We start from the raw sequence: 15,000 nt of genomic DNA, 5'->3' as shown, positions 1-15,000 counted from the left end.
ATGCAAGACAACACTGAGAGCGAATCGAGTAATAAATGATCATTAGGCCATTTGGCTTCATTCATTTCAAGGACTGTCACGTCCAAGAGAGAGGGATGATTCAGATAAACACAGGTGAATTGCGACGGTGGTCACAAACGCGATTGTGTGTGTGTGTTCACCTTTCCTGAATCCTGACTACTGTCTGAAGTGTTTGGGGGTGCGTTCGTAAATACGCTCAGGAAATCCGACCAGCACTCGTGGAACGCCTCTTGTCCAATCAAATTACTCGGTCGCTTTATGACGTTGAGCCCAGTGTGCGCTCCGGCGCTCTCGGAGCGAATTTACGAACGCAGCCCTCGCTGTGTTGCAGCTGGAGCCACAGAAATGGCGTCATCCCCTGCTTTATCTAGCGCAGTAGACAGCCTGTAGGAGACAATTTTGTTGGAGCTTTTGTTGTGAGGTCTTCTCGGTGACCTCGTAGCTAGGCTAGCTAGCGAAATTCGATAATATGATGATACACAACTGCTCAGCTCACTACCACGACACGCACTGAGTGGAAATTTAACAGGCGATGTCACGTCACGAGTCACCAGTTGACTGTTGCATGACACCGGACACCAGGGGGCGAGATAGAAAAGTACCGAAATGAGGCACCGAAATCTCCTTTGCAGTTCGGTTCGGTACTATACCGAATGTAAAGTAACCGGTACCTACCGGTACCGATTTTCGGTACCCAACCCTACTTATAGTCCGGAAAATACGGTACATCACTATTGTTAACACAACAAAGAGAACACTTCTGACTCTTAAAATGTTCATTTATTAAAAAATAGGAAATACATTTCAACATTGTTGAAAATCACATCACACTCGCTAGTCAAGCCAAACTATTGCAATGCATGGATTGGGTGAGTAATCCCCACTGCTACCTAGTTAACTATAACACTACTTTACATTGTTACCTAGTTAACTATAACACTACTTTACATTGTTACCTAGTTAACTAGAACACTACTTTACATTGTTACCTAGTTAACTAGAACACTACTTTACATTGTTACCTAGTTAACTAGAACACTACTTTACATTGTTACCTAGTTAACTAGAACACTACTTTACATTGTTACCTAGTTAACCACTATGGCTGTACGCAGGCGCAGCATCATCAGCGCGACAACCGGAACCGGAAATATTTCCGGCTTCATATTATCGGCTCTATATCGGCAAAAATGTAATAAAACCGATACATATTTAATAACAATAATTTCCCAATATCGGGCCGATAATATCGTGCATCCCTAGTCTGGTTCTTTTAGATCTCAGATGAGGGCACACAGTCACTCAGTCGCCTGATACCATCAGCTGGGTAGGCTTAGGTGGGATGCAGAGATTATACGCTGGAGGAGGGATGGAGGGAGGGATACGGGTAGACTGGAGGGATGAGGAGACGTCGTTGTTGACTTTATAATCGTCACACCAGCTCTGTGTGTGTGTTTGTGTGTGTGCATGCATGCATGTACGCATTTAAATTTGTGTGTGTTTGCCGACCAGAAAGGATGTGTGTGGCAGTAGGAACCCGTCTGTTTAAACAGAGTTCAGTGAGATGAGCTGTGAAGCCTATGAAAGGAGGGGAGAAGACAGAGAGAGAGAATGAGAGAGAGAGAGATGTGAAGCCTATGAAAGGAGGGGAGAAGAAAGAGAGAGAGAATGAGAGAGAGATGTGAAGCCTATGAAAGGAGTTGAGAAGACAGAGAGAGAATGAGAGAGAGAGACAGAGCTCAGTTTAACTCGAGGAGGGCTGAAAGCGGAGAGAAGGAGAGGTTGTACAGACATGAATCATAATGACTCGTGGGGAAACACTGTGTGCGTGTGCGCGTGCAAAAGTGTTGGTGATGAATGAGGCCCAGTGCGTGTCAGGGAAGTTCCTCTGCTGTTTGATCTGGTGACCCTGCAGTCAACTTTGAACCCTCAGGCCGTGGCCACTGATTGGCTACAGATGTCTGAGCGTGAGAGCATCATGATGTCATTGTGTTAGATTTGGGAATCCCGTCCTCTCACAGAGAGGTCTGCTGTCCATCAGGATTACTTTATACACAGGCCAAATCCGCCGATAGACTCACTGATATCTTGAGATGTGTCATCATGAAATAGTTAGGTACTTTCCTAAGAACCGTGCATGCCGGCTTGTGTGTGTGTGTGTGTGTGTGTGTGTGTGTGTGAGAACCCTCAGGCCGTGGCACATTTAGGTGCACTACTTAGCCAAAGGTATGTAGACAGACAGTGACACCCCTTCGAATTAGTGGGTTTGGCTATTTTAGCCACACCCCTTGCTAACAGGTGCATAAAAGCAAACATCCAGCCATGCAATCTCCATAGGCAGTAGAATGTGTCGTACTGAAGAGCTCAGTGACTTTCAACGTGGCACTGCGTGTGCCCCGAATGCATAGTGCCAACTGTAAAGTTTGGTGGAGGAGGGATAATGTTTCTGGAACAATTTGTTCATGTTTGGGCTAGGCCCGTTAGTTCCAGTGAAGGGACATCGTAATGCTATAGCATATAACAGCATTCTAGAGAATTGTGTGCTTCCAACTTTGTGGCAACAGTTTTGGGGAAGGCCCTTTCCTGTTTCAGCATGACAGTGCCCCCCCCAAACACAAAACGAGGTCCATAATGACATGGTTTGCCGAGTTTGGTGTGGCAGAACTTGACTGGCCTGCACAGAGCCCTGACCTCAACCACATCCAACACCTTTGGAACACTGACTGCGAGCCAGGCCTTCTCGCCCCAAAAAGTCAGTGCCTGACCTCACTAATGCGAGAGAATCCCATCAGCCATGTTCCAAAATCTAGTAGAAAGCCTTCACAGAAGAGTGGAGGCTGTGCCAGCAGCAAAGGGGTGACCAACTCTATATTAATGCCCATGGTTTTGGAATGAGATGTTCAATAAGCACATATCAGTGTGATGTTAGGGTGTCCACATACCTTTGACCATGTAGTGTAGGTGTGTGTGCGCATGCATTTAGGTGTGTGTCTGTGTGTTTGTGTGTCTGTCACTATCAGCGCCCCCTGGCTTTCACCAGCTGTATCACAGAAGGTCCCATTTCCAGGAGAACATTAGTGGGTGTAGCCTGACCCCTTGTGGGGGAAATGTTCCAGTGCACTCTAACGTGATGAGAACAATGTGTGTACACTGCAAAAAAGGCAGCCCTCAAAAACTAGAAAAAAAAGCTATAAAATGGGGGAAATATTAGGCTACTTATAATAAGCAAAATTATCTGCCAACAGAACAGGAAAATTTCACTTCCCAAGATTTTCTTATAACAAGTAAAATATATCTTAAAACTAGTGCAGCCAGACTTGATTTAAGATATTTCATCTTGCTTAGATTAACTTTTTGTGTACCTCAGGCCAAGCTGTTATTCAATGACCTGTGTATAAGTGTAATAATCCCCTTTTTATCCCACACAAACTCACCCTCACTACTGAAATGTCATAACCTTATTAGTGACGCTGCCCTAATATAGATTTCCATTTGATAGGTTGACCCTGTGTGAATAACTGTTTTAATGAACTGCTGTAGTAGAGTGATACTGATCTACCTGTATTTCCCTCTGTCCCCTGCTCCATTAATAATGATCTCTGTAGACAAACCCTGGTCGATTCCCTTGATTGATTTCTGTCTAATTGATCCTTCTTCTCTCCCCTACTCTCTCTCTCTCTCTCTCTCTCTCTCTCTCTCTCTCTCTCTGTCTCTCTGTCTGCCACCCTCTCTCTCCCTCTGTCTTTATCTCTGCCACACTTTCTCTCTCTTGTCTTGTCTCCATCACTATCTCTCCATTGATCGCCCTCCTTGTCACTCTGTACTTGTTCGATCCCTCCATGACTACTTTCCTCCTCCTTCCCCCTCTTTCCCACTATCTGTCATTCTCTCTTCCTTTCCCTCCCTCCCTACCTCCCTCTCTGTACAGAAACTCAAACGGCTGATCCCTGATGAGGTAGGTATATGTGTGTGTAGTCCTGTTCTCCGTGCGTCTACATCCCAACTCACCACCACCCATGTGGTCTGTCCCTGTGTCTGTTGGTGTCATGATCATGACCCCCACTAACCTCCACCGCCCCCTACCCCACCACGCCATGACCCTCACCATAACCCCCCCCCCATAATAACCACCTGTGTATCTCCACTCACCTTGGTTGTTAGGGGCTGACATCCCATAATATCTAGTGTATCTACCTACCCTGGTTGTTAGGGGCTGACACCCCATAATAATCAGTCTATCTCTACCCACCTTGGTTGTTAGGGGCTGACACCCCTTAATAACCAATGTATCTACCTACCCTGGTTGTTAGGGGCTGACACCCCATAATAATCAGTCTATCTCTACCTACCTTGGTTGTTAGGGGCTGACACCCCTTAATAACCAATGTATCTACCTACCCTGGTTGTTAGGGGCTGACACCCCATAATAATCAGTCTATCTCTACATACCTTGGTTGTTAGGGGCTGACACCCCTTAATAACCAATATATCTACCTACCCTGGTTGTTAGGGGCTGCCACCCCATAATATCCAGTGTATCTCTACATACCTTGGTTGTTAGGGGCTGACACCCCATAATAACCAGTGGATCTCACCCTGGTGGTCCATGTCCATGGCCTTGCCTCCCCCTCGTTGGTCACCAGTCTTGAGGGGAGGGAGGGAGGCGAGCTGGGCTTGGTCATGGGGACTGCTGGGGTTAGACCAAGGCTAGGTTCTCTCTGGTGTAGCCTAACCCTAATCTCAGCCCTAAGGACCACAATGATCAACACCGTCCATGCACCGCTGCTACTGCTTTGTGTCCCCCTCCGATGTCCCCAGTGGTACACACTGCTAAGCTGAACGCGGCTAGCTACAAACAGCTAGCTAAACACTGCTAAGCTAAACACGGATAGCTACACACTGCTAAACTACACACCGCTAAACACACTCTGTGATACGCACATCACACAGCTCGTTGCTGGCTAATCCACAGGCCAAGTGCGTCAGACAGGTATAGAGTAAAAGTTCCTGATTAAGCCGACCAGAGGGCGTGTCGCTCAGGCCTACCACACCCACTGTGGCGTCGTGGCAGAAGGAAACTCCGCCTCCATGACCTCTGACCCTGTGACCCCCTGTGCCCCCCCGACAGCTGGAGCGTTTCACCAGCATGAGGATGAAGAAGGACAAGGAGAAGCCCCACAGCCATGCTCAGCGCCACTCCACGGCAGCCCAGTACGAGCTGCCTGCCCAGGGGGACCGGCTCCACGACCTGCCTGACGAGAACGTCCTGGTGCTCTTCGAACAGATGCTGGTGAGAGGGGGGTTGGAAGAGGAGGTGTGCGTGTGCGGGCGTTTGCGTGCGTGTGTGTGTGAGATGTTCCAGACCTTTTGGGATGCTTCTAGCAGAGTCTTGAGTCTTGTTCCTTTCCCTTCCCTTCCCTCTCTCCCTCCCTCCCTCCCTCCCTCCCTCCCTCCCTCCCTCCCTCCCTCCCTCTCCCTCCAGGTGGATATGAACCTGAATGAGGAGAAGGCTCAGCCCCTGAGGGAGAAAGACATCACCATTAAGAGAGAAATGGTCTCTCAGTACCTTCACACCTCCAAAGCTGTAAGTAGCACTCCTAATGGGCCTGGTGCACATGCACTACCTTATCTGGCAGTATCCATTTAACAGTGTGTCTCTCTGTGTGTGTCTCTCTGTGTGTGTGTGTGTGTGTGTGTGTGTGTGTGTGTGTGTGTGTGTGTGTGTGTGTCTGTGTGTGTGTCTGTCTGTGTGTGTGTGTGTGTGTGTGTGTCTGTGTGTCTGTGTGTGTGTCTGTCTGTCTGTGTGTGTGTGTGTGTGTGTGTGTGTGTGTGTGTGTGTGTGTCTGTGTGTGTGTGTGTGTGTGTGTGTGTGTGTCTGTGTGTCTGTGTGTGTCTGTCTGTCTGTCTGTCTGTCTGTGTGTGTGTGTGTGTGTGTGTGTCTGTGTGTCTGTGTGTGTGTGTGTGTCTCCCAGGGTCAGGACCAGAAGGAGGGCTCCAAGTCAGCAATGATGTACATCCATGAGCTGAGGACAGAACCCCGAGACGCCCAGCTACTGTCCTGCCTGGAGTCCCTACGAGTGTCCCTCAACAACAACCCTGTCAGGTAACACACACACACACTCTCTTTAACCAACACACACACATGCTTATGGCTATCCCTCGATGACGGGTGTTATTTCTGATCATTTGTGGGCTGATGCAGGCCAATGTCATGACCCACATGTGGTTCTCTCTCTGTGTGTCTTAGCTGGGTGCAGAACTTTGGAGACGAGGGTCTGGCTCTGCTGCTGGAACTCCTGAGGAAACTCCAAGAGGAGAAAGACGAATACCCGTAAGAGAGGAATTGTATACTCACCCCTCCCCTCACCCTCCTCCACACCCTCCCCTCACCCCTCCCCTCACCCTCCTCCTTAACCCTCCCCTTCCTCACCCCTCCCCTCACCCTTCTCCTCACCCCTCCCTTTAATCCACTTAAACTCCCCCCACCACTCGACCAGACCAACCCTTCTCCTTCCTCTCCTCTCTTCAGGAACATGGGAGTCAAATGTCAACATGAGGTCATCCGCTGTCTCAAAGCCTTCATGAACAACAAGGTAGGCTGACTGCCTGTACGATAATATCATATAGGACATAGCCTCCCTTATGTCACAGGGATTATGTCACAGGGAGCTGAATTAACACCCCCCCCCCCTCTCTCTCTCTCTGTCTCTCTCAGTATGGTCTCAATGCTTTGTTGGCCTCAGCCCAGGGGATTCCTCTGCTGGTCAGAGCCATCAATCCCAGAGTTCCTCACATGATGGTGGACGTCGTCAAACTGCTGTCCGCTTTCTGCATCCTGGATCACCCCGACAACCTGTGAGTGTGTGTAGATAGATAAATAAAATAGACATCTGAAACATTATGTACAGTAAGAACAGTTCGGTATGATTTAACATCCCCCAGCCTGACTCATCGCCACGATCGAGCCGGAGGAGGAGTTGTACAGTCTTATTGCGGCAGGCAGAAAAGTTCTCATAGCACTCCTTGGTGCAGCGTGGCTGTAGTAGTCTGCTGCTAAAGGAGCTTCTCTGCTCTGTCACAGAGTCATGTAGAGGGAATGTCCAAGATGGCCACGAGTTTGGTCCTCATCCTTCTATTGGCCACCTCCTCTACAGTATAGAGGCTGACACTGAGGACAGAACTAGCTTTCCTAATCAGCTTGTTCAGCCTCCTGGTGTCATCTTCCTTAATGCTGCCCCCCCAGCATACCACCTCATGCAGCACTGCGCTGGCCACCACTGACTGGTAGAACATGTTCAGCAGAGTCCTGCACACGCCAAAGGACATGAGCTTCCTCAGGATATAAGACCAGCTCTGGCCCCTCTTAAGCCCAATTTATACTTCTGCGTAAAATCCACGGCGTAGCCTACGCCGTAGCTTGCGTAGGCCCGCAGCCTACGCCGTAGGCTACGCCGTAGGCTACGCCGTAGGTTGACGCGCACCTCTCCAAAAATGTAACTACGCCGCAGTGCCTACGCAACCGTAAGCACTGTGATTGGTCCGCTTGGTAGCACATGATTCCGACATGAGTCAGACTCTCTCGTAGGCCAAAATGCGGAAGCCATGACAGAAATGTCATTTACTTTTTCTGTAATTACTTATTAATAAAGATTTGAAAAATTATGATAACCATCGTATTATCTTAGTTTAATGTCATTTCAATACATCATAGAACTTTTATTTACAACAAGCATAACAACAACAAAAATTGCTATTATGCCGCTTTGAGTACACCGTTCCAACGGAGCGCCCTATGGAAGCGTCAGGCACAGCCTTCCTATAAGGAGCGCGATTCACATTTACGAGATGTACAATCCTGTTTATTTAGAAATAAATGATTAGTTACAGGGAGCCCCATGGCTGTTCGTTGGGTTTAAATTATATTTATGATAGACATATTTAATGTAAAGTTATCTATAAGAACTGTGATTGGTCCGCTTGGTAGCGTCACATTCCGACTCTCTCATAAATGCGGAAGTCATGACAGAAATGTCATTTACTTTTTCTGTAATTACTTATTAATAAAGATTTGAAAAATTATGATAACCATCTTATTATCTTAGTTTACTGTCATTTCAATGCATTATAGACATTCAACAAGCATAACAAAAATACGTTTTTTGATCGCTATTATGTCGCTATGAGTACACCGACCGACGCGACGCGACCAACGTAGAACTATAAATTGGGAGAGCCCTTGCGTAGCCGCGCGTAAATTCGACGCAGAAGTATAAATTGGGCTTTATACAGGACCTCAGTGTTACCAGTCCACTCCAGTTGATTAGGGGCACCCCCAGCTTTGGACCACCTCCACGTCCTCTCCCTGGATGGAAACAGGAGACAGGGGGACCCTAGTCCTCCACCACCATCTCCTTTGTCTGACTGACAAAGGAGAACTGTCCTCTGTACTCGGTCTCCTGGCCTCCACTGACGCATCCGACTGGGCCGCAGCCTTCCTGGTGCAGAGTTTTCCCAGCTGTCTCTGAGCCATGTTGATGAAGACACTGGAGCGGGGGGGGGGGGGGGGGGCAGTGGTGTCAGGGGGCTGTAGAGTTGTGAATGAGGTGTGAGAGGTGTAAATGGGTCCAGACAGGGCAGGGGGGAGGGGAGAGGGGCTGAGCGGAGCTGGGGAGAGAAGGAGAAGGAGTGGGGAGTCATTGGGGAGGGAGACAAGGAGCCCCAGAGTCAAACCTGTTGAAGAACTGGTTCAACTCCTTGGTCTTGTCCAGGTCTCCAGCAACTTGCGGGTCGTTAACCTCCTCACAGTCCTGATGGTCACAGAATGCTGCTGGACGAGAGGCTCATGCACAGGGTTCCCGCGCTGGTCTTAAATAGCCTTAAAGTCTAAAATCCAGCAATCCAATTTATAAGTCCTAAAAAGTGCTAGGTCTTAAAAATGAGATCCTGCAAGGAAATCAGTCCGACCACATCTATTTACGCGAAAATTAATCAAGCTGGAACCAAAAAAATGCCAATTCGCTTCCTTTTTTGTCTGTATGGCGGTGAAATGTGTCGCGAATAGGTAAACACCCAAAGAGGGCTTAAAAAGGTCTAAAAAGGTCTTAAATTTGACTTGTTGAAACTTGTAGGAACCCTGCATACATGAGCTTGAGGTGGACGTGTGTGTGTGTGTGTGTGTGTGTGACAGTAAGTTAGTGTGTGTTCAACTCTCTCTCTCTCTCTATAGCCATGGGCGTGTTCTGGAGAACATCACGGAGGAGGCAGAGAAGCACGACATTGAGAGGTTTCAGCCTCTCCTGTCTGGGATGCATAAGTCCATAGCTCTCAAGGTACACGCACACACACACGCACACACACACACAGACGTTGACCTTTGTTCGACACCTGACGTATGGACCTTGTTGCCTGTGTAGGGTGCTTGCATGCAGTTGATCAACGCTCTGATCAGTCGAGGAGAGGAGCTGGACTTCAGGATCCACATCCGCTCAGAGCTGCTGAGGCTGGGGCTACGAGACATACTGACCGTGAGTCACACACACAGACACACACACACACACACACACACACACACACACACACACACACACACACACATTCACACACTTATTCTGGACCATTATCTCATGTTTATTTGGATCCTGAGCTGCTCTCTGACCCCTTCTCTCCCCCTCTCCCTGTCTCTATCCCCCCCTCTCCTCTCTCTCTCCCCCTCTCCCTCTCCCTGTCCCCATCCTCCCCTCTCGTCTCTCTCTCCCCCTCTCCTCTCTCCCTCCTCCCTGCCTGTAGGATCTGAGGACCATAGAGAGTGAGGAGCTGAGGGTGCAGTTGATGGTGTACGACGACGAGGCGGAGGAAGACTCAGAGGAGCTCAAGGCCCGGCTGGACGACGTACGCATCGAGATGGAATATCCTTCCACCTGAGAGATGCTGCATAGTTCCTTTAGGGCCTAAGTAGTCCCTGAGCAGCACCTCTGATGTAGGAGTGACAGGGGTTAGGTCACTACAGGGCCCAGTTGTTCAAAACCTTTCATCTGGATCAGAATGATCCTGATTCTTTTTTGCTATCCAGGATCAGATTGAGCTTGCTGATTTCCCCTATACGACTCTAAATCAGCCAGATAAGATCCGATCCTAGATAGCAAAAAATGTATCTGATCATTCTGATCCAGATTAAACGTTTTGAACAACTGGGCCATGGAGTATCAGATTCTAGTCAGACACCTTTGTCATGTGGTTCTGATTCTCACCACCAGGTGGCTCCAGGGTGCTGTCATCATGTTTCACACACGGGGCACAATCAATGATCACCTCAGTCCCCTGGAACACAGTCAAAAACATATCAGGAAGTTCATTTTCTGATCTTTATACAAGACATGATATCAAACTACCTTTCCCCCTATGGACTTGCTCATTGGACTTGAATGTCTATAACATGAATGTCTGCCACATGCTCTAGACAGTCCGGGCTGTACAGACGGATAGATCCATATAGAGCATTTAAAGATTAAGACACTCATGAACAGAAAGGTTTCTTTAAGTAGAGACAAGAATAGTCTGTATGTCAAAGCTTCTGGTGGAGAGAACTCCCAATTCCTAGTACAAGGGGGCGCTCCAAATTCTCTCTCTCCATCACTTCTGGTGTTCCATGAGCATCATTAGATGCCACGCTTGTCTAAGCACAGTAGATCTGTAAGCATTTGATAGATGCAAGCATGGAAAGACACTCCTCCTAGGATAAGTTGGAGCTCTGCACTCTTTGGACCCATCTGGTCCACCTGTGACCTCAGACTGAATGACAGGGTTTTAGAGCAGACCATGTGCCTGAGAGTCGAGTCCCTGGCAGCGTTCGACCGTGTGTTCCTTAACCGTGCGGTCGTACCGATGTGATGGAGGTGTTCCAGATCCTGGTGAACACGGTCAAAGACTCCAAGGCGGAGACACACTTCCTGTCCATGCTGCAGCACCTGCTGCTGGTCCGCAACGACTACATGGTCAGGTACGGCCTGGGAACGCACACACACACACACACACACACACACATATACACACATATACACACACACACGTACACACAAACTCACTCACTCAACCAGTCAACCTCCCCCTGACCTTGGATATTAACCATGCCCGCCTTTCCTCTGAGTCACCAGATACTGTCATGACTGAGGCATATGGAACTGGTAGAGCTCTCTCTCTCTCCCCCTCCCTTCTCTCTCTCTCCCCCTCTCCCTCTCTCCCCCTTCTCAATCTCTCTCTCCCTCTTTCCCCCTTCTCTCTCTCTCTCTCTCTCTCTCTCTCCCCCTCTCCCTCTCTCCCCCTTCTCAATCTCTCTCTCCCTCTTTCCCCCTTCTCTCTCTCCCTCTCTCCCCCTTTTCTATCTCTCTCTCCCTCTCCCTCTCTCCCCCTTCTCTATCTCTCTCTCCCTCTCCCTCTCTCCCCCTTCTCTATCTCTCTCTCCCCATTTACTCTGTTTGTTTGTTTTGCCAGTGCGTCATTCCAGAGCTCAAAGTAAAGTTAATGTATGCAAAATAGACAAACTCCATTTTAATAGGAAATGAGCATCCTCACCTTATCACCAGAAATATGCTAATGACCCTCCTAAAGCCAGGGGGATGGAGGGAGGGGGGAGAAGCGGGGGAACGAGAGGGAGGATGGGGATGGAATAATAGAGGGAGAGGAGAGTTGTGAGCCAGACACTCTCAGACAGTGTGATGGAGAGAATGAGAGAGAGACAGAGGAACATGGGTAATAGGCTCTTCTAGTCTGATCCTGAGCTCTCAGTGACACGTGCCTTGACTTGTATACAGGAGGCAGATTCAGTCTAGTAGGTGGCCCAGCTTTGTCCTTCATGCTTTCCGACACACACAAGGTTTCCACTCTCTCTACCTCCCACCTCTCTCTCTTTCTCTCACTCTCTATCCTTGGCTCTGTCTCCCCCACCCTCTCCCTGTCTCTCTCTCTTTCTCTCTCTCTTTCTCTCACTCTCTATCCTTGGCTCTGTCTCCCCCACCCTCTCACTGCCTCTCTCTCCCTGTCTCTCTCTCTTTCTCTCTCTCTCTCTCTCTCACTCTCTATCCGTGGCTCTGTCTTGCCCCCCCCCCCCCCTCTCCCTGCCTCTCCCTCTCTCGCCTGCTCTCCCCCATTTCCCCTCCAGGTGATACTCCATCACACACTGGAGCTGGAGCGTAATGGAGTCCAAGAGACAGAGGGGGGGGGGGGAAGACAGGTTGCCAATCATAGCGTGAGGAAATGGGGGGGGGCAGAGAAATGGGATACCGTACACAGGAGAGGAAAGAGATGGAGTGTTGTTAATGAGGATAGAGGTAGAGAGGTGGAGTGACATGGGTCTGAGGATGAACGCACTGCTGCTCTCTCCTTTACATGTTCCAGTCTGGCCTTGTGCCACGCGCTGTCTGGGCACAGGACGACCACACACACACACACACACACGCACACACACACATACACGCATGCATGCTCACGCACGCACGCACACACTCACACACACACACACACACACACATGCATGCTCACACACGCTCACGCATAAGCACACGCACCCACACACACACACACACACACACACACACACTCACACACACACACACACACATACACACACACACTCCTTCAACTCTCAAGCATACTGGACATATCTGGCAAAAATAGTTACGAATATATAATTACAAATAAGTAATTGACCATTCACAGTGTATCCAGTAAGCCTGGCTCTGTGTGTCGTGTGTGATCATGTACTTACAAACCATATTGTGAAGGTATTAGTTACGTACATAGTTTTACGTATTTGAGCCTTTTTTCAAAAACGGACACTAGATGTCTCTCTCGCTCCACGGATGAATCTGAGATTTAAAAAGAACGACTGAAGTGAAAAGGGAGGGAGGGAGGGAGAGGTAGAGAGAGAGAGAGAAAAAGAAGGAGTGTGGGAATAAATAAAAAGTATTGAGTTTTTGGGAGCATCACACTGGGTCACAGCATCAGACACCTCCAGAATTGAGACCAGACAAGAGATGTGTTGCACCACACACACACACACACACACACACACACACACACACACACACACACACACACACACACACACACACACACACACACACACACACACACACACAGACTCAATCTCTTTCTCTCTCCTACACACAAACACAGTCTATCAAACTCCCTCTCTCTCTTCTCTCTTTCTCTCTCCCTCTCTCCTTCTCTCTCTCAGGCCTCAGTACTACAAGCTGATAGATGAGAGTATCGCTCAGATCGTGCTGCACAGGAATGGAGCCGACCCTGACTTCAAGTGCCGCAATCTCAGCATCAAAATGGACATTGAGGTGTTAGTCGGTAAGACCGCACACATGCACGCACGTACACACACACGCACGTACACACACGTACACACACACACACACACACACACACACACACACACACACACACACACACACACACACACACACGACAGTTCTAGGACACACACGTGCTGTCTTAGAACCTCCACAAGGGGGAGTCAGAGATGGGCTGTCTCCAAGGAAGCTGGTGAAGGAGGTGATGGCTTCAGTGGGTGTCATTATATTCTCCTCCCTTTATTAAACATGCAACCTCAGGACATGGGGGACAACACCCAGTCTAGACCCCCCCTCCAGGGAACCCTATTCACACTGCTGAGCCGAGCCGAGCTGTACTGGGTTGGTCTGGTTACGCCTTCGCCTTAGTCGCTGTGAGAGTACAGGAATGGACAATGTCGGGGTAGTGATGGCCTAGTGGATGGCGATTTGGACTGGTGATCAGAAAGTCAGGGTCAAGGTTAAATTCCCTCCTGGGAACACCACCACTAGTGTGCCCTTGAGTAAGGCGCTTAGCCAGGGACCCTCGAGGGAGACTGTCCCTGTGATCTCTAATTGTAAGTCGCTTTGGATAATAGGGTCTGCTAAATGGTAACAATGTGAAAAGGCTGTGTCTTAGGCAGCACAGCAGGGTTGGGGGGGGGGGGGGGGGCTGCAGTGTGTCCATTCTGAGTCTGTAGCAGGTGAGGCTGGCGGAGGTAGAAATACTGTGTTTGATTCCATGCAGTACAATGAGCCCGTCCTCCCATTTCTACCCCCGCGAGCCTCCCCAGACCAGTGTACAGCTCACTGCACAGCAGGCTCAGGCTGGGACTACGGCATGTTCACTCACACACATGTTCACTCACTCACTCACTCACTCACTCACTCACTCACTCACTCACTCAGTCTCTCTCTCTCATACATGCTGCCCTCCTTTAAGACTGCTGTTATTATGGGTGGAAAGCAGCCCAATTCTGCCCTGCATGCATTATTTAGTGTTTTTCTTTGAACTCTGGATATTCTGCATTTTATTTAATTTTTATTTAATAATTTTTTTTCTGATGATGAAGGGTACCCTTGGTCACCTCTCACCTAGAACACACACACACACACACACACACACACACTCTCTCACTTGTTTTCCTATGTCTTCATTCAATCTACATCTCCCTCTCTCTCCTCTCCTCTCTCTCCCTCTTTTATCCCTCCACACTTACGCTCTATCCGTTCTCTGTTCATCTCGTGATTTTATTGTGTCGTTGAATTTCTCAGGGTTGTTTTTTTATGACTTCTTTACCTCTTTTTTCTCTCTCTCGTTCTTTTCTATTTTTTTCTCTCCTCTTTCTTTTGTCTCTACCCCTCGCTCCTTCTGTCTGTCTCTCGTCGAGGGATACGGCTATGGGGTCGTTCCGTCTCGTCCAATCACCCTGCAGCGTTTCCTCTCTCTGCCAATCAGCCGTCGTCCTGCACATGCTCAGTCTGCCCCCGGGCCCCTCTCCACCTGTAGACCCCCCCCCCCCCCCCACAGATACACACACACACCCAACGACCCTCTCTCATTAGTCCACCCCTCCCTTTCTCAACCAGCCATTCTGATAGGTCACTTAGAGGCCCTAACATACCCAGGGGCTGTTTTTTTTCT

At 49.0% G+C, this 15,000-nt stretch overlaps 1 protein-coding gene across 1 annotated transcript in view; it reads left to right on the top strand.

Moving 5' to 3' along the window:
- diaph1 (diaphanous related formin 1) overlaps positions 1–15,000 on the top strand; it is a 128,265-nt gene that overhangs the window by 43,293 nt on the left and 69,972 nt on the right. Inside the window, 12 exon segments of the mRNA XM_080526807.1 lie at positions 3,950–3,976; positions 5,150–5,311; positions 5,504–5,605; positions 5,994–6,124; positions 6,269–6,352; positions 6,551–6,614; positions 6,737–6,876; positions 9,248–9,350; positions 9,435–9,545; positions 9,808–9,926; positions 10,901–11,017; positions 13,253–13,374. Coding sequence (XP_080382933.1) covers positions 3,950–3,976; positions 5,150–5,311; positions 5,504–5,605; positions 5,994–6,124; positions 6,269–6,352; positions 6,551–6,614; positions 6,737–6,876; positions 9,248–9,350; positions 9,435–9,545; positions 9,808–9,926; positions 10,901–11,017; positions 13,253–13,374 — 1,282 coding nt within the window.

Source organism: Nansenia antarctica, assembly GCF_963989245.1.
Source record: "Nansenia antarctica genome assembly, chromosome: 3".
Taxonomy (NCBI): Eukaryota; Metazoa; Chordata; class Actinopteri; order Argentiniformes; family Microstomatidae; genus Nansenia; species Nansenia antarctica.
This window is presented reverse-complemented; position numbering and strand designations above follow the sequence as displayed.